This window comes from Diadema antillarum, unplaced genomic scaffold, assembly GCF_040938485.1.
Source record: "Diadema antillarum isolate AM-2024a unplaced genomic scaffold, OU_Dant_1.0 seq00000533_RagTag, whole genome shotgun sequence".
Classification (NCBI taxonomy): Eukaryota; Metazoa; Echinodermata; class Echinoidea; order Diadematoida; family Diadematidae; genus Diadema; species Diadema antillarum.
The window spans coordinates 1,077,907-1,098,526 of record NW_027271484.1 but is presented as its reverse complement, the minus strand read 5'-3'; the positions used below and the strand labels follow the sequence as shown (position 1 = coordinate 1,098,526).

The 20,620-nt window shown below is 39.5% G+C and overlaps 1 protein-coding gene across 3 annotated transcripts in view; it reads right to left on the bottom strand.

Annotated features, from left to right (window-relative positions):
• LOC139734588 (phosphofurin acidic cluster sorting protein 2-like) overlaps positions 1-19,687 on the bottom strand; it is a 115,748-nt gene extending 96,061 nt beyond the window's left edge. For all 3 annotated transcript variants that reach the window (XM_071645372.1, XM_071645373.1, XM_071645374.1), the window contains exons 1-5: positions 19,476-19,687; positions 12,353-12,440; positions 9,575-9,664; positions 8,491-8,616; positions 3,936-4,062 (exon numbers count right to left, since the gene is read on the bottom strand). In XM_071645372.1, coding sequence (XP_071501473.1) covers positions 3,936-4,062; positions 8,491-8,616; positions 9,575-9,664; positions 12,353-12,440; positions 19,476-19,582 — 538 coding nt within the window. In that variant the 5' untranslated portion in view covers positions 19,583-19,687. The remainder of the gene's footprint in view (positions 1-3,935; positions 4,063-8,490; positions 8,617-9,574; positions 9,665-12,352; positions 12,441-19,475) is intronic.
• Between the last annotated feature and the right edge of the window lie 933 nt (positions 19,688-20,620).

The window sequence follows — 20,620 nt, the reverse complement described above, 5'->3', positions numbered from 1 at the left end:
CTTTGAGGTTCAAAGAACTTTTGGCCAGAATATGTTTTAGTACTTAGTGTACATTCCATGCTCCTGGGCAAATAGATTTATTGCATTAATTTATATACTGCAAACTGCATGCCCACTTTTATAAATTAAGTTATGAATCTACACTCTCGCAGCCACATAACAGGTAATTAATGCACTTACAAAGCAGATCACACACGTGGCGATAACGCACCTAACAGAATTACATTCATTACAGCTCTTCAAAGTATGGGTAAAACTTTGTTAATGCACAGGTAAAGCCATCTGGGCCCTAGGGAAGATCATGTTCTAGTTATTTTTATTTTGTACTCCATGATGCTGGCTGGGGAACTACGGTACCAGGCTTGCACATACACAATGGATTATACAGTATTGCACATTCTGTTTTGGTTTTGTTTGAGTGTGCACACACAGGTATCAACGAAATAAGAGTATGTTTCCAATACAGGTAAAAAGTCTGGAAAATGATCATTCGTACTTTTCTCTGAGATCAAGACATTAGGTATGTTCCAGTAACAATGAGAAACAGAATACTGTAAAACATGATATATTCGTGGCATGAAATTTTCGCGAATTGCCACTGGCGTTCAATGCATATAGTGTAGACAAGAAATTTCGCGTGCATTTTAATTTCGCGAATCTTTGCGCTCGCGAAATTCGCGAAATTAAAATGCATGCGAACATTCCTCGTTTTACAGTACATTTGAGAGGAATAAACCTAAACACTATGAAAATGGCAATCAACAGGCACATTAACATGGCCTTATTGGTCATGTTGCAGTGTTTGTTAATGCCACGGTTTACCACTGAGAGCAGTGATTATAAAAATGTTGAAGTTATAACATTTGATGCATATGTAGGCTCTATAGTTCAGTTGTATCACACAACATCCTACCATATAAAAATTTTACAATAAAGCCAAAAATATAAGGAGATATCACTAATTTTCTCAAAAAACCATAATTGTAGACAGTTTATTCTAGAAACAACTTTAATGAAACTATTGTTCACATTTTTTATATTTAACAATTTACTTTCAACATTGGTTTTACTGATTAATATCTTTACATTGATTGTTTCTATCCCTAACTCACATTTTAGAACTATTTTGAAACACTATATTAACTGGATTTTTGTTTCATCTGCAAATGGTAAACAGTGGTTTTAACAAAGGATTCCTCATTTGTTTTGTGTGTGAAATAATAGCCCCAATATCAAATTTCCCTTTACCCATTGAAGACGAGTCCTGAGTATGCTCGGGCAGGTATCTATGGGAAATGCATGTTGTAGCAAAATCAGCCCATCCTCAACGAGATAAGGGTGTGTTTATGTCCAATTTGTGAAGGCAGAATCAGCGTTTTGAAACGCTGATTCAAAACGCCATTCACGGGAGCACTGTTTATGCTCACTTTCTTCGAGCCTTGGAAAGAGCGTTTGCGATTGCTTCGCTGACCTCAGCAGAGGCAGGTCAAATTGGGGGGCGCGCTGCGATCGGTGGCCTGGGAAAGACATGCATATGCACAGTACATGGGAAAATTGCACAGGCCAGGGTAGCTGGCTGGCCGCACGCGCTTTCTCACGTGAACCGGAAAGGCGTTTAGATGACGTCACTCTAAACGCGAATAGAAACGCTGTTGCGCTCATGCTTCCCCGTCAAACGTGATTAGTCAGAAACGCCGATCGTAAACGAACCTTTTTGTGCATTTGGGATCGGCGTTTTGAATCAGTGTTTATATCAAAGTGAGCATGAACGCAACAGCATTTTGCACTAATCACGTTTCAAAAGCCTGATTTTGGCCCCCAAAATGGAAGCATAAACGCACCCTTAGACACTTTGTCTGCAGGTGACACCCTCAAGACGTATAAATATTATGCTGTTGTGGCTCCTATGCATAAAAACTTGAACTCATCGACTTTATATTTAAAAAAAAAAATGGCTCTGCAAAAATAATAGGTTGTCTTATGCAAATTAAGTCATGTGACTAAGACAGCTATTTCCTGATGTAAAGCTGTGTCAAACTGTCATATGATTTATTACATATGTAGGCCTACATTCAAACCACATAAACTGTGATTATGGTTTTTTAAAGCTATATATAAAAAAAAAAAATTTCAGGGATGACTACAGATCTTTGATGCTGACAAAAAATATTTGGAAGAAAAACAAAAATCACAGCATCAAAAGCAACATTTATCAGGAAATCCTCCTTTGAAAATACCTGTTTAGTTCAGTAGCTCACATACATGTACTACTTCCTGTTAGAAATGGTTAAAGGAACATAAGGTTACATTTTTCTACAACATGAGCTTTTGATTGTATCCTGTACCCCAAAATACCACATAGTTAAATAGTGAACAAAGCAAATGATACCTCTGTTCAGAATTTGCCGCTGAAATGCGTAAACTTTGTGCTGATATGCAGTGTACACGCATCGACAAAAGTTGCAAAATTACATTAGTGTCTGTGGAAAACATAGAGCAAGTAGAAGGAATTACAGAAAGCACAGACATCATAGCATATAAAAAATGAAGCAAAAATGAAATCTGCTAAGTTCAACATGAAATGGGAAACATGTACCATACTTATAGTTATTTCTCATTCAAACAGAACAAGTGGCAAAAGTCCGGAGCCCTGATATAAAACAGACATGATTCAGACAATACAAACACACAAGCCAGAACACACACAGACACGCAGTATCTGCTCCCTCCGAGACCCCGGACGGAAACAACAAATACACTTATGTGCTATCCACTTGTCTGTTCTGGGAAGAGTGGATTACAAGGCTGCATCCTTTAAATAGTATGAATGCAGACACAAGTAATTCAGCTGACAGCGAATGGCATACCACTTACTGTAGGATATGACATGTCAAGGGAGTGAGAAATGGAAAGCACACTCAAGTCCATATGGACTGCATGCCACGGTCTGCAGATTGCATGCAAGCCTGTCACAAGTATAGCTGTAACAAGCATTCACATTCATTCATTCACACACACACACACACACACACACCATAACCTGCAAATGCGAACATGGCCACAATCACATTCACATGCACATACACACAATGTTTGGGGTCTTTTTCCCCGAAAGACTGGGGTTTAAATAGAGTACAATCAGTACTCCTGCTTGAAGTAAGAAATAAAGGTTGAGAAAAAACATTAAAAATCCTACATGCTAAAAAAACTCAAAACGAATAAAATATATCCTGATATTGAAGTTTTGGTAGATTTGTGTTATCATCCAATTATCACTTCTAGAAATTCAACATTTAACAAAAAGAAATAGAATCATTCCTCTTCAAAAAGTAAAATATGATATACAAAGCAATATATAAGGAGGAAGTAAACAGCTTCAGATTTTTTTTAAAAATGGACTTGGGGTCATTTCATACAACTGCAACAAACAGTATTTCACAAGTTACCTAAATGGTAATAGGATGGACAGGAAATTGAAGAATCTACTGATATTCAAATAATCATAACTTTAGTGGGAGGTATAAAACAGTAAATTACTGGAGGCCTGCACAAAGGAAATGTCCAAGAGAATTCTACACACTGCTGCTATGTATTCATTCCTTAGTACCACCATACAAATCATTTCCATAACAGGTTAAAACATCAACAAGAAAGATACATTTTGAAGACAGCTACGCAATAGGGCACAAAATGCTTGAACCCATCTAGAAAAGGCCATCAAGGAAATTGATGGGACACTATCCCAAGGCATTTTCAAAAGGCTGGAACCTTCCAAGTCATGAATAGCCCCCCACCCCCACCAAATAAACATTGATGAGACGCAACTCTCACTTTTGAACTATAGGCTCTTTCACATACATTTTGTGCTTCCCTTAATCTTGACTTGCTCACATTTAGATATTAAGAAAAGAGGTACTCTGGCTGCAATTTCTTACCTCGTTTGACCTGGTCAACAGGTTGACTGGAAAGTCCTAGGACTGTCACTTGGGCTACTTTATCTCTGGCCATGCCATGTTCCTTGCCGTACAAGCTCAGCTCATTGTCCTTTGATTGCTGCAGCACCTACACGGTCAGATAAACATGCATACAGTATGTGTAATTTCTCAGATGTTATGTCATACATACAAGAACTCAATTATATTACATGTGCTGGTATTCTCTCAGTGGATATTTTCGCACAACTAATTTTTCGCGCTTGGCAGGGTAAGAAGAGTTTGGCGTGTTTTGAATTCTGCATAATCAAGACATCAACTACTGAAACGTATGGCAAGCAAAAATATTTGCATGCTTTTATTTTCGCGCTAGTTTCTGGTTGCGTGAAATGTGCGAAAATTTCAACACCACGAAAATTTCCACTTTTACAGTGTATCAAACATAAGACAATGGGATGGGGGAGACATTAGCTGATCCTGAGAATTTTGAAGAATGCATTCATTCAAATTCTGAATAATTCCATCCAAGCATCTACAGGAAACCTACCAAAAAAAAAACCAAACAAACAAACAAGCAAACAAGCTTGCAAACTTTAAGGAGCTAACAAAGAATAATTTTCAAACAGTTACAAAATATTACACTTCTTTTGCAAGAGTACATTTCTTGCCAGCATCAATACAATGTAATGAGAACTATCGCCAATCATGTAAACACTACTATTTGGTTATACATGTAACCTAACTGTAGAAATGTACTGGAGAAAGAAGTGAATTGGTTACTTTGTATCAGTGATTTGAGATATAAATTGACTGACACAGCTAATTCGACAGCTGAGCATGTGAAAACAGCATCAGTAGAGCGCGCGCCTCCAAAAAATTACCGGCGATTTGTGTGCAGGTTGCTCGTTCAATCAGGTCACACACACTAGGCAAGATGGGATGCATCACGCTAATTTCTTGAGGCGAATTCACATCATCATATAGTGCGCTAGTTTGCAAATCACCTCGCTATTTTGCAAATTTTCCAAGTTTGGGTCGAGAAATTTTCTTGAGCTTAGTTTCAAAAAATAGTGCATAGCATGCTATTTCGTCATCAGGTCATGAAAATCCAAGCTCAAGATTTCTGAAAAGACTGCGCCATTTTGAAACATCAGGCTGATGTGAAAATGCCTACTGATAAAGATCTGCATCCCATGCACACTGATGAGGAACAAACAAGCAATAAAATGTTGATGTACACAGAGACAACATGGCCTCTGGAATGTGAACAAAGTCCAGAGTTATGTAGCTTTTGAAATATCATTTACTCAACCGGTCTTGGCAACATATCTTCCTCTGAGCAATTACTCTTCTGGTTCTGACTACATCAGCTGACATAACCATAGCTACAAATTATGGACCCCTGAAAGAAAAAAAAAAAAATGCACTTTTCAGGAAGTTGCAGTATCACTCCTCAGAATAGGAAGTTCCTATACTGGAATGCATACAAGAACTATGACTACCAGGTAGAGCTTTAACGGATTGGTCTTTTATGTTGAAAGCACACACATCCATGCACTAAAACCTGCAGTATGAAACACCTGTGAACTATTTTGCTTTACCCTCCTTTTCTGTTGGTTCAGGAATCAATCCAATACTGGAAAAAATGTACACTTTTTTTTTCTCTTTTTCTCTCTTTCTTGTTGACTATATGGGTTGAAGAGTTCACCGTGTGCTGCAAACAAGTTGGCAAATCTTGGTGAAATTGAATCCCCAGAGTGGCTGGGACGACATGTTCAATGCCTAGGCCAGCTGTTGTTATAAATATGTTTGGATGAGGCATAGTGACAAAGCTTCTGACTGTAAAGCTGTTCCTTCTGCTACTCAGCCTACATGTACATGTACATGCAGCAGGTCAGACACACATGCAACAAATAAATGTCAAAAGCATGAAATATGTGTACCTTAGACTTTGTGTTGGCATACAAACATACAACTGTATGCTCTTCCCCCTTGCAAGATCTGCATGTGTATGTATGCGTTTCATAACTTGATGCCGTGTATGGACATGGCGCGGAACAATTGGAATTGACAATCAGAACTTTGCTTGCGGCTGTATATTTCCCTGGTACACACGCTAAAGCCATTTCCATAATGATGCATGATAATGCTACATAAGTATCCTACAAACATCATGAGGCAGTCTAGTAAGGTATCATCACATGCAATTTGCAATGGTTTCATAACAAAACTCACTTAAAATGCGTCCTTTTACACAATTCTGCCTAAAAATACCAATATTAGAGCTAAGGGTATTAAACATATGAATGCAAAGAGTTCATCTGGGCACCTCAAAATAGCCATCTTGAATAATCATAGAGATGGCAGTACGAGAGATAATTTCCTCAGTACTTAGAACATTGTAAACACATTTCTTTGGAGATACAGTATATATGTAATGACCGTCCAACATTTTTCTACTTTCTCAAATTACTGAGGAAGTTAGGTCTGATAGTTTACTTTGAGAAAAAAAAGTACTCATATTTCGCTTGGCATAGAAGGCAAAATATTCATTCACATTAAAAAAATAAACAGTACTACTATGATACAAAACTACATGACTTACGACAAATCATTTTGATATGCTCATATGAAACACAATGATAAAAGATTAACCAACATTCAACAGCCAGTAATTCCTTGTCAATTGTTGATTTTGCAGAGAGTTTCACAAAAATCGATATCGCTTTTTAATCGTCTTGTTTTGGTTGAGAACTCTTTCTATCCCTGCCCTGACTGTGTAAATAATCTAAAACTTCCAGTGCCAGTACTGTCTTATGGCATGTGGTCACATTTTAGTAAAAGTGATCACAATCCAATGAACAATTTTTTGCTATTTTCTGGGACTCTACTTTCCTGACATACACTGTATGTAATGCATTTCCTGTGTACTATCAAAATTCATGACCTCAATCAATTATCCAACAATTCATGCAACCCAGTTAACCTGTTGACCTTGGTAGATTCTTTAAAACTGGTGGAAGGTGGTAGTGTATAAACCATCAGAGTGTATCAAATGACAAACGAATGGAATGAAAGTGAAATTGAAAATAGGAGTCCTAAGTTCTGAACAATTAAATACATGGATTTGTCACTGATGTCATTAGTGGGCAGTTTACAATACCGGTACTATTAAGGCTGTCACGCAATAAACTTGCACGGAGACTATTCACATGCCCAGAACAACTCAATAAAAAAAAAGTCATATTGTAGTTGCTATCAGGACTTGTTGTGTGCTGCTGGCTGTTAATTACTATTTTCAAGCCTGCACAGTATTTCAGCAAGAAATATTCTCAGTTTTGCCTCATATTCATACCTGAAAAAACACAACAAATTATAAAAATGTAAATAACTCAAATAACTGAGTTAAAGTGTTGCCACCATGTCATTATGTTAAATACTTGGGTTTGAATCGGGAAATCCTGCCCACAACATGAAACTGACTAAACACACTTCTGTTTGGTTTTGTTTTTGTTGCTGTAAGCTTCCCCCCGGCACAAACTGTATGCAGAGCTCTGCATATGAGACTGTGACTGTGTAAATAAACAGGCGCAACCTATTCTACAGGGCTACCACTGCACATACTGTTACAGTAGTTACAAAAGGCAGACTGTACCCTTGCTGTGCACAGATTGAATCAACAGATCAATGTCAATATTTGACCTCTAAAGCTCTGGGCTCATTGTTCTAGTCCCCAAACAATTTCCTAGAAGGATTAGTCATGCTGTCTCTTGAGCATGATAACTGATTAGGGCTTAGTTCCCAATGCAGTATCTGATAACTGCATCACAAAGTACTTCTCGTCCAGTGTGAACACAATACTTTCAGAAAGCTTCTGACACACAAGTAATGGTCATCAAAATCAAGAGACAACTGTAGATCTTCTTAATACAGAAGTGCATAGACACATAACAAATACAGTCTGTCCTTGATTATCTGGCCCTCTCTCATCCGAACTTCTCTATTATCCATGCGTCTCGAAGCAGTGAAGACAAAAGTGATTCTGAATAGTGTAAACATAAGTACTGAAACTCCTACAAAACTCATGCAATTTACATGGTATTCCCTACAGAAACATGTTACGGTATGTGTTTTACTGTAAAATGTTTCAATTTCATGACTATGACTTTAAATAGGCTAGCATAAATTACACTACTGTTCCAGTGTACACTGTGCACCCATGTACGTCCAGTACCTCTGCGTTGGCAGCCTACTATACACAAACATTGTTTCTCCCATATCCCGCTGAATCGCTTTTCCAGACGTGCGCCAGCTTGACATGGACGGATAATCAGAGGTCGGACTGTACCACCATTCCAATCATATCTGCACCATGCATATTTTTGATATTTTGAAAATGTTGCTGTATATATTTGAGCATTTGAGGAGTAAAACATTACACAACTCAAGTGCACTGCACATGCCAGCTAGTATCTTGAAGAAGTTGTTTACTATAGTCACCTGTACTGACAATCACACGTGCTGGCCACAGAACAGTTGCGCAGCATCTGCTTCTTACCTCTGACATGTTGATGAGCCCAACAGCCAAGGTCTTGTATCCTAGAATGGTCCTGTTTTTGTAGCGCTTCCGACGCTGGAGCATTATTCTCAATTTGTTTCCATCTCGTTTCAGAAAATGTGGATACTATGAAAACAGAGGAGGAAGGAGAAAAAGAGTTAGAAATACAGGGGACATGAATAGACACAGACATACATTGTTGTGGGTGACATTTCCAGACAGCATCATTCCACTGACATACACAAAGTGCTTTCAAAATGTAGGAGTTACATATAAACCCTGCAGTACCAGTTTTATGCAACAGATCTTTCCTGCCTTGCTCCTTTATTCATCATTTGTTTGTGTTCACCACATACCTTTATACTGTCATCTCAACACTTGTGATTTTCTTTTATTCAAATATGATTTCAACATTGCAAACACACATACACACACACACATCACAACACAACACGGCAAATAGATAGTACCCGTACCAAAACACCTCAATACATCTTGCACATATCCTACTACTAGAAAGATCACAACTTGAGAGATATGAAGTTTTTCCTACTTGTAAGCAAAGTGGTGGCATGGGCATGTGTTGAGGAGGTATGCTGATCATGTTCTGAGGAAAGTGCTAGAATTTAAAGTGATTGATCCATGAAATCGAGGACGACCAAAGAAGATGTGGAGGGGACAGGTGGAGGAAGAGCTCAGGAAGGTTGGAATGAGGAAGGAGGACACCCCAAATAGGGCAAGGTGGTGAGAAGGTGTGAGTGGTTGCTGAGAGAGTGAGGTATATCCAGCCACCCTGATTATCTGGGACAAACCCAGATAAAAAAAAATGGAGGATGACAAGCACAATCTTATCAGATTATTCATTTCACAAACACTTACACTGTACCACTACAAGCAGGGTAATTCTCTCCCACTTTTTTTTTCATTAATTTATTTATTTATCTTTTTTTAATAAACACTATCATCATAGCCCAGTGAGCTCATGGAATAACATGACATACATGTTTCAGCCACCAGGAACTTGATTAAAAAGAACCGAGAGCTACTACCAATACCATGTACATTTATCTGGAAAGCTGTTTACCTGCAGAGAAAAAGATAGGTCCAGCTCCGTGTCCAGAACTTTTCCTTGCTGAAGAAAAATTTCATTTGAGCGTAGTGTCCTCTTTGAGCTCTATAGGAAATGAATACAGACATGAAATGGAGAATAAGGAAATGTACACTTTGGTATCACCATCTATTATTATTTTTGCTTTCCCTGTTATGATCGCATAAATATGTGCTCAGAATGTAACACTCAAGTACATTAACACACAATATGTGTAAGTTTACATGTTTGTACATTGTAGTACATGTAGGGTGCAACAGAGGAAATTATTACTGTGTACATTATGAAATGCTGTTGAAGGATAAGCCTTTCAAGCCTTACAGGTGTAGATATTCTGCAATATTCCAGACTAAAAAGTCAACAAATACCAGCATCATCATTATCATCAGATCTTGAGGACAACAATACATTGCTTTAGAAGTACACAGCAGGACCTCTATCACTAGGCTGGAGGCAATGACAATGACAACATACTGTCCTTTTGGCACAGACACAGGGAATACAGGTAAGCCCAACTACAGTAACTGCATATAATGAACTTGTGACTATCAGTAGCCAGTGCTGGTCACTAACACTTTGTAGATGATTATTGATGACTGTGATGATGTAATATGACTTCACTGTCAAAACCTGATAGTTTATTATGTACCATTGTCACTTCTGGCACGAATTGGGGTGGAAATTAAAACTATGTAAATTGTCCACATAGTTCCATACAGTGTATTTGTAACAGCACAATCTGGTATTTCATACAGTCAAAGAGTAACTTCCAAGCACAGGTTTTGTAGTAAATAAGACAAGAGGAATTTGGCCTAATAATCAGGCCTGATAATTTATCCAATAAAGAATGCAAGGACAGATACATTCTCAAAACATTTCCCAGACCTACACTTGCAAATAACAATATACCATTTAAATAACTGAGTAATTTACATTTCTTAGGAAGTAATTTTGATTAATAAATACATGTTACTCTGGCATTGAGGGGGTTTGATAAAGATTGAACAATGACATCCATTCTGGATACACGCACACACTTTCCTTCAAAGTGATAGGAGATTGTCCTTGTTAAGAGGTTTAAAAGTTAGCGATCATTTGTTTTCCGACTGGCAATGACTGCTACACCTGACTCGACCAGTCTAATTTGAGTGAGGGAATTGTGTATGATAGCTCCGATGATGAGCAGTTGATGACACTACAGTTCATGTTGCAGTGCTCAAACCCAATACAGTCACAATGTGTCAAGTAGCACCGACGACTCAGTACCCATGGGCAGGAATCCCCTGTCTCATTACCTTCACAATGTGTTTTGTTCATCACGAAAAGCATGAAAAGCAAGAAAGCACTGCTACTGCAAACCTATGTATATCAGTGACCTTTCTGTGACCTGAGAGAACAATCTATGTAATCCTTACAATGCTGTTTTGGGTTCTTACAGATACTGCTATCAATCACGAGGTCTTCTTCTATTAAACACCTTCATCAATTTACACCCTTCTTCTGGATGTGTACACACTGAAAATACAATTTACAAGCTGTTGCTTTCAAAACACAGTGTGTAGGACCTAGGTTCTTTTAGGTGCAACATGAATTGTAGTATACAAATAATACACAGGTGAGAGTGCGTTAGTGGAGATGTAGCGCACTCGAGGGTATTTACAATGTAGTGCAACATGCACTCGGCTTCGCCTCGTGCATGTTTCACAATTGTAAATACCCTCGAGTGAGCTGCATCTCCACTAACATCACGAACTCAAACCTGTGTATTATTTGATTTATAAAATGGGTCGAAAACTAACAGCATTTTTCATGTACCTTTGTGGGTCAATACCAGTCAGCTACATGTAGCACTCGCTCAAAAGTCAAGATGTCCGAAGATGTTCGTCCCAAACATTTACGCACGTCGCACTCGGAAATCCCGCACATATAAGTACTGTACGTTTAAGAGTATACATACGCGGTATACGCCACATGTTATGCACAAGAAAGGCCGGCTGGCAGCCCGAACTAGAAGTTAATTACAGGATTGACAGCGCGTATAGTAGCGCGCGACGCACTTGTAACAACTGATTGAGTGTGCACTGCTAGTGTAAACATTGTGACGTCAGCGACTTTACGCTTTTTTGCACGGCTGTGCATGTTAGTAAGAAAATAATGCACGCACACGTGACTCATTTCAGTGCTTCCAATTGGCTACATTCTTGAACCCATTTTATAAAAGAAATCTATTACACTTCAAAAAGTTCTTTGGCGAGTACTTACGAGCTGTACAGCTGTAAGCATTATGAAAGAACTCATGCGAGTCAATGTTAGGTGCAAGTATTTGTAAACACTGACTGTATATTGCAGATTGATAGAGGCTTACATTGTAATTCATATTCGATATTTTCACATATTCTATGTATCTAGTGTAGAATGCAGTTTGCAAGTAGTCTAGGGAATGAAATGTACCTTCATAGATGAATGACAGTCAACAAAACCAACAAAAATCTCATAAACAAGTCTTATCTGGATGACTATGGAGTTGGTGCAATGGAAATTCCAAGGCAAATGAAACTGTATTGTTACATACTATGTACATGTACAATTTGTACATGTGAACACAAGAAACACATGATAGAAAATACATGTACTCTTATGTCTGCATTTAAAAGACCTTTCTGGTAGTTATGGCACAGCCAGAAACTACTCACACAGAATGACAGGGAAAACATTGACTCTTAGGCTTCCACATGGTTGGCATTCAATACTCACTTGCATCCTCACTGCTATGATGATGGAGTTGAGATCACTCTCCACTGCTTTGTGAACGACTAATCTGGTAAGCCGCAAACTGCATAATCTGTAGGATGAACAAATTAAAATAATAAACAAGAAATATCTCGGCAACTGGCACTGAAATATTTAATCACAATCTGAGTGGCAAGCATTCTCTTCAAATTCATATATTACACATGATATCCTACACAGTACACAAAGCAAAGCAACTGACTAGACAGGATGCAACATTTATATTGTATTGACAAATCTAGTTACTTGTATCTAATTAATCTAATCAATGGACTCTTTACTCCACACTTAAATAAAAGTATACAGGAGCAGAAGGAGATCACTTGTTTAAATCAGCTAGGATTGTACAGTTTCGGTTGAGACTAACTTCATATTTCTAACATTTTTGGGTGAGATAATGAGAAACTTTTTATGAAATATGAAAGAGCATGTTATTTTAAGAGGAATTCAGCATTTATTTGATGAAAATTGGTTTTGAAATGGCCGAGATATTAAAAAAGAGAGCGATGCTAATAAAAGGTGGGACCCAGCTTTTATTACAATCGCTTTGTTTTACTTTGTTTTTGGGTGCCTCAGCCATACCAAAACCGATTTTTCACCAAATAAACTTTGAATTCCTCCTAGAATGGTATCCTCAGTACTATTTCATTAGTGGTTTCCTGATGTCTCGAAAGAAGAGATCCGGGGGTCACGCGCTCACCTGAGTATCGCAAGTTCATCTTCCATGCATTCTTGCATACTCTTACCTGAGAACATTGGAAACTTATGGTGGGGTGGCTCTGAGAGTGGGGGCATGGTGTCCATTTACATATTCCATCACACTGGTACAAATACCTACTAAGTACACTGTACTTTATAGAATGTTGGATTATGCAGCTTGGGGAAAAAAAAGACTTAAAGCCCTATCACTTTTGATTAGAACTAGAGAAAAATATTACTGACTATTCATTAATTTAGGAGGTTTGGACCCCTGGGGCCCACCTAGGAAAGCATGGTGGCCATTCAAACACTTTGAAATCTTATTTCCATGGGAATGCTACTTGCCTAGTTTGGTGAAAATCCATTATGTTGTTTTCAGCAAGAAGATGACAATTTAGGCCCGCATTTGGACCCCCCCCCCCTCCCATCCCGCTTCCTTGGGTCCCAAGGGGGTGGGGGGGGGGGGGGAGGGCACCCCTGATTTTCCCATGAACAAACTTGAAACAACAGTCATCACTATACTGACTCATTGTATCAACTTCGCTCAATCACTTTTGGTTCCAGAGAAAATCTGTAACGATTCCTTATGGGGGGGGGGGGGGACCACTGGGGCCCCCAGGTGGGGCATGGTACCCATTTGATGGAATTGAGATTCTATCCCCCTAGGGATGCTACCTGCCAAGTTTGGTGAAAATTTGTGACAGGGTTTTTAAGAAAAAGATGAAAATTTACAATTTCGGTCCAAATTTAGGCCCCCTGGGGCCCCCAGGTGGGGCATGGTGCCATTTTGATGGGAACGAGATTCTTTCCCCCTAGGGATGCTACCTGCCAACTTTGGTGAAAATTCATAATGGCATTTTCAAGAAAAAGATGAAAATGTACAATTTGGGCCCCATTAGGACCCCTCCCCACCCCCCTCCCCTGGGTCCCAAGAAGGGCACCCCTGATTCCGCCATGAACAAACTTGAAACTACTGTCATCAATGTACTAATTCATAGTATTAACTTAGCTCTATCACTTCTGGTTCTGGAGAAGAAGATTTTTTAAGATTCCTTAATTTTGGGGGGTTTGGGCCCCTCTGGGGGCCCCCCAGGTGGGGTATGGTGCCCACTTGAACAAATTGAAATTGTATCCCCCTAGGGATGCTACCTGCCAAGTTTGGTGAAAATCGGTCACTCACGGGGTTCTCAAGAAGAAGATGAAAATGTAAAAAGTTTACGCACGACGGATGACGGACGACGGACGCCAGACGACGGACGCCGGACGACGCACGACGGACGCCGGACGAAGAGCGATCGCAGTAGCTCACTTGAGCCTTTGGCTCAGGTGAGCTAAAAAGTTAAAAGCCAAATTCTCATCTCCACCAATTCTAAACCATCCCTTTGAAATATGGCCAGCCTAGTATTCTCAGAAGGTTTCCATGCATGGTGAGAGGCATACAGTGTTTGTAATCTTGGTGATTTCCATTCCACGATGCACCAAATTCCTCCTTGGAGTATTAAGAACAACTTAGCCCTGAAAAGGACTACCAGTAACTCAACCAGGCCAATATGGCAAATCGCGCTCCTTTGCCCTGCTAAAGTGGATATCCCTTGTGACAGTCAATCCAACCCATAAGGCAACTAGCCCTTTAGGCTGCGTTCACATAGAAGTATACAGTATTCGCTATTCGCTATTCGGGCACCCAGTACACCATCACCCGCACCATCAACTCCCCATCCAATGCAGTGAGAATTTCTTCCTCCTACATCCCAGCAATCTTATTAACAATTTCTAAACTGCATCAGAATATCAGTCTACATGCTTATTTTTGCTAAAGGGCAAATCCAGACCAAAACTGTCATCATTTCATAAACGAGAGATGGTATACGCTGCAAGAAAATCGAACAAGCTCGATTCCCATTATGCTATACTATTCGCAGCTATTCAGTATTTTCGAATAGTGCCCTCTTATGTGAACCGGTGTTAGGAAATCCTATCATTCGATTCAAGCTATTCGCGTGCCCTCGAAAACGAGCACCGAATACCCAAATAGTATACTTCTTTGTGAATGCAGCCTGACAGTCACCAACACAAACTCATCCTGACGAAGATCAGGACATACTGATCATGTTTGATTGAGTTGGTCCTTTCCTGGGCCACCTTTCATACCAAGAAAGAATATGGTGCATAGCAGATCCAAAATCACAAAGACTATGGTCAGTTTACTTAGTTTTATCAAATACATGATTGTCTTCTTGTCCTTAATGGGTTGGCTTTGTGAATTTCATTAATCATCCTTCTTGAATGTTTGTTCTGAAGCAAGTAAATAATCCTATCTTTAAATGAGCAGGACCTTTATAACATAATTGTTAAATTCAATGACAAATTCAAAATCACACTCTCCCATGTGGTTAGCCATGAGATTTTGTCTGATAATACAGTTGTCAGAGTACAATTGTGTAATTCAGTATGATTACTTGCCATTTGCTTTTATATACTATAAAGGTATGAAAAAATGCCCAGTAGTGTCACAGGAATGTGCATTCTGGTGTACTGTACGATTACTATGGTGTAGCTCCATAGAGGCACAGAAGGATAACTAAAACATTTTTTCTCCATAATAACATCAGAGCTGTTTGCAATGCACCAAAAAACATGCTTGACCAGATTCCCTTGCAAATAAGTTGAATACTCTTTGCCAATAATAATCCAGTTATAGGATATGACTAGAAAGGCACTCAGAGAGTGCAGACCTCAGCCAAGCAGCTTGTTTCCACTGGGGAGGTGAAACGAAATCACCTCCCTGTTTCCACCCATACACACATGCTGAAAATCGCCTTTATTTCCCAATAATTAAGACGCCTTTCTGTTGTGTCTCAGACCAGTGCAGCAGCACAGCTTACTGTACTTTAAGCCCACAGTGAGTGTGCGGATGCACGCTTCAAATATGCGCGACTTGAACTCCTCTGTTTGTTGGCCCTATTTGCCGATGATAATCCTTCAAAAATCAAAAAAAGTATCCTGGATCCAGATGTTTATCCAGATCACACATTACCAAAATTGAATCACCTGTTCCTTGTGTCATTATCAACTTTTCCTGTTAGTTTTATTCAAATCCATTCACAAATTTCTGAGTTACACCATGTATTTTGCAAACAGACACACAAAACTAACAAACAAACAAACACTGGCAAAAAACATTTACAACGTTGTGTACCTCCTTGGCGGAGATAATGATGCATATCTCAACCACAAGATTACTGTACATGCTTGGTGATGCTAATGAGATGACGTACAGTACATACAATGCTACCACGACACAGTATAAATTGACAGGAGTATTTAATATACTACCAGCAGCAGTTGTTGTTTTTGTTGTTCTGTTTTTAAAGTGATTATATTGACAGGAGCTATGTCTAATTGTAAAATAATCCAGTAATTGAAGCAAAGCTAGTATTTCAATCTGCCGAATGACATGTCAGTGAATAAGTGTCACAGAGACCAGCACCCTAGCTGGCTAGCATGAGCTCATCATACCAAGCGAGTACATAATTGTAAGCTTTCTAGTAAATTCTACTAGTGAGCAAAATAATCAAAATCACCAGCTACACTGTACATTGTATAAGTTCTAACCACCACATTCAAAGTAAAAGTCTAGATCATTGTACTTGATAAAGTATAAAGCCTTTGATAACGTATAAAGACTCAGTTACTTCTTTTCCTAAACTGTACATGTATACCACAAATGCTCATTCAGATGCTAGAAAGTAGAACTCTATGATTAGTATGATAATTGATTGATACGTAGAACCCCAGATCCATTTTGACAAAGTGTAAATACTGTGAACTACAATGTGTATTTAGATCTAGACTTTACTGTCTAAACAAACTGAATGACTGTAGTGTGAACTTCCTCCAATCGAAGTTTACACTGTAGCAAAAATGTAAAAAAACAAACTGTAGCACTGCAGCAAAATTATGAAAATTATTCTCTCCGATTTTTGGAAAATAGACTTCAGTATACCCCTCTCCAAAAAGTTGTCTTTTAGTGCGGTGTAAAATCGCATTATAATTCCGGACACGATTTTCGTAATAGAATAATCAACTTCTTTAGCGGTGATCTATCGCTTGGTCTACTCCAACTTCGTCTAATAGCCAGTTAGTTTTAACCCACATGGTCTAATCCCGTTTGGTGTACAACCAGTTCGTCTATTGACCATTTTTAGTCCAATTGCAACCTAGCCTCATTACCAGTTGGTATACTTCCAGATGGGCTCTGCCCATTTTGTCTAATACCAACATTCTATTAGACAAAGGGTGCGTTTATCTACTCCTTTTCTCGCCAGAAACAGGTTATCTAAACAGCTTTCAAGGAATTTTTACGAGTTGATAAACGCAAAGCTGTTTTGAAAGCCCTTTAGGAAAGCCTTTACGAAAGGGTGCGTTTATCAACTCTCCTTTCTCGGCAGAAACAGGTTATCCAAACAGCTTTCTAAAATTCAAGGTATTTTTACTAGTTGATAAATGCAAAGCTGTTTTGAAAGCCCTTTAGGAAAGCCTTTTCGAAAGCCCCAAATTTGTGGCTATCCAAAGAGGTTTCCTAAACAGGTTTTCAGAAACCTGTTTGTAAAAGCCTTTTGGAAGTTGATTAACGTAAAGGTGTTTTGAGACGGCTTTGTAGTCTTGTACTTCAGTACTTGTACTTCTCCTCGGGTCGAATAGCGCAATGCAGCTGTGCAGTGACAGGCCAGTTAAAAAATCGTGTTCGCGAAGAGAGTTGATAAACGCAACTATTTTGAAAGCCGTTTCTAAAGGGCTTTGGAAAGGGCTATCGAAAGCCGTTTAAACAGGGGAAAGTTGATAAACGCAGCCAAAGTCTCATGCCGCCACTCAGAAATATTTGAAGTATGTGCTAAACTGGAGCTGCCTCAGAGATAGGAAGACAATTAATTCATGTGGCATTGCATCATGACTCGTCACTCTCAAAGGAAGATACATGTCTTTATGATGGTAATTGCTTTTCGCCATCCCTTCTTAGAAAACAAGCGGCACATTAACAGTACAGGCAGTCAGGGCTTTGGAAAAGGCTCTCAAAAGGGCTATGGAAAGGGCTTTCGAAAGGGCTATCGAAAGCCGTTTAAACAGTGTAAAGTTGATAAACGCAGCCAAAGAGGGAAAAATCCAAGGAGACAAAATTGCAATTAGACCATCAATTTGCCAAAATGGGCATTGGACCAAGTAAGGATTAGACCAAACGGGCATTAGACGAAATTGATAGTAGACCAAATGAGTTTAGCTGTAGTGGTGTCAGACAAACTGGGAAGGAGACCTTCTGATAGTAGACCAAGTGGCAATAAACCAAATAATCTTGTCACTGCACCAGAATCACAATTCATACACCATGATTCACCGTACACATTCTTTTTACCGAGCGGACAACAAAGAGAAAATCGGCAATTGAGGCTCAGATTTTGTGTTTTACCGTAAAATGTCTAACATGAACATTTCAAACAATTAACGTATCAATAAAATCTTGTGATAGATCTACTGTAAATCAACATCTACTTCTGAATCTGAGGCGAAATGTGAATTTCCTAGCATTTAGATATTTTTGTGTCACATTTTTTGCGATTTCGGTCCATACAACGCTCTGTAAGACTAGTCTACGAAGTCTCGCGCATATTGAATGTCATTAGCATTGCAGAAAAGTGCGTGTCCAGAATTACCATGCTGTCCGGTAATACCATACGGGAGTTTAAATGGGTATCTCGGCCTAGCGGGTGAACTCGGCCACTAGCGCCTGCAACAAGTCGCCAAGTTTACCAGCCAGGTCAAGTTTACCCATACATGTAACTATGGTACAGTGTAACTGTAAGTAAACTTACTAAAACTAGAGTGACATTTACTGTTCATGTTGCCTACTGAATATAATGCCAGTGGCAGTGCCAGTGGGTAGACATGTTGATGTTGTTGCTATGACATAATGTTATTGTTATTGTTAGTGTACAAGTAGGTCACTGACTGTATTCAGTTTCAGATATCTCCTCTGTTTCAAAATGACTGCACAGCATTGTCCCTTTTACTTTAACATTAGTTCAGACTAAATTTACAGATAAACAATGGCAATGCCAATGCCAATGGGCTCATTTTTCCAGCATCTGCCCATGGATGGCATCTTTAACATTGTTTACAATAGGGTTGTAACACTTTTGTTGGTTTACAGTTACTGAGTACTATCTGAGATGTAACTTTTAATATCACAACTGAAGAATAGGGCCAAGAATAGTCCACGCCTAATTCAAGATGAAGAAATTCAAATGAAGATCTTCAAGATGAAGTTGTAAGACCTTGACGACCATCACGCATCACGACTATCAATAGGACTTCCATAGGCATCCTTACTTACCGTGGGATACAATTGGGCGAGGTCCTCTCCACTTCCCAAGTAGCGAACAGCTTCATGGGTACGGGCTTGCCCGTTGTGTTCGCTTTAACAATCACTTTCTCAGCCATTATTGTAAATCCAGTTTTCACACAGTTGTACGAGGATTTCTGTTCCCAATTTTACGAAAACATCGCAGACATACAAAGATTACTCGAGGTCAAGTCCCAAAAACGGGTATGTCCCGCTTCTGGACTTGGCAAAATTACAGTACAACAGAAATCGCCTGACGATGTCAGATAGTCTCTTCCGCACGCACCGGTCATCCATTCATTATCATAGCCAGCGAAGCCAGCTACTACTGCTGCCGTCGTTCTAGCCGCTCCCACAAGCCACGATACGAGAGAGATGCACACCGCTACAGCTCAGTATGATTGTGAGAAAGTTGTCAGCCTGCAGTGCATGTACAGCCATTGATACACATTACAAACGTGCGTACGGCCTGTCGCCCGGAACGATCATGCAGAAGAACAGCAAACGGCCAGAAAATCTAAATGTAAAAATGAAGCCATACAGGGGTTCCAAAGATCCGGTAAGAGCTAGCTATGTCGGTAGTATGGCCGCGGACAGAAGTGGCTTTTCGAGAAAAAATTGTACGCGCCGTGTGGCATGTGCGACTACTTTTGTTACCACTGCACTGGATGGCCACCACAAACCCTAATTTTGCGCCGCACCGTGTATATACTTTATGTACAATGCATGCAATGTACACAATTCAAAAATACAGTAAACACGTACCGCGACGGTGCACTGACTGCGTGCGATGCTGTATGCTGCATGCTCGTGATCGTCAATACGAAAGGTAAAAGGAAACGGTAGTGCGCCAGCTCTTACCGATTGTTGTAGAGCGTGCAGCCAAGGGCAGGAGGGAGAGGGCTCGTCCCATCTTAGCTGCAGGGAGGTGTGTGGAGCCGGGAAATGTGCAAGCGTCTCGCCGGGAAAATTGCAAACGCCGGGAAATGTGCAAACATCTTGCCGGGAAATATGCAAATCTCTAAATTTCATCAACGGGAAATGTGCAAACATGACGCCGGGAAAAGTGCAAAAGTTCTATTTTGCCGGGAAATGCGCAAAAGCCGCCGGGAAATGTGCAAACCGTTCATTTCACC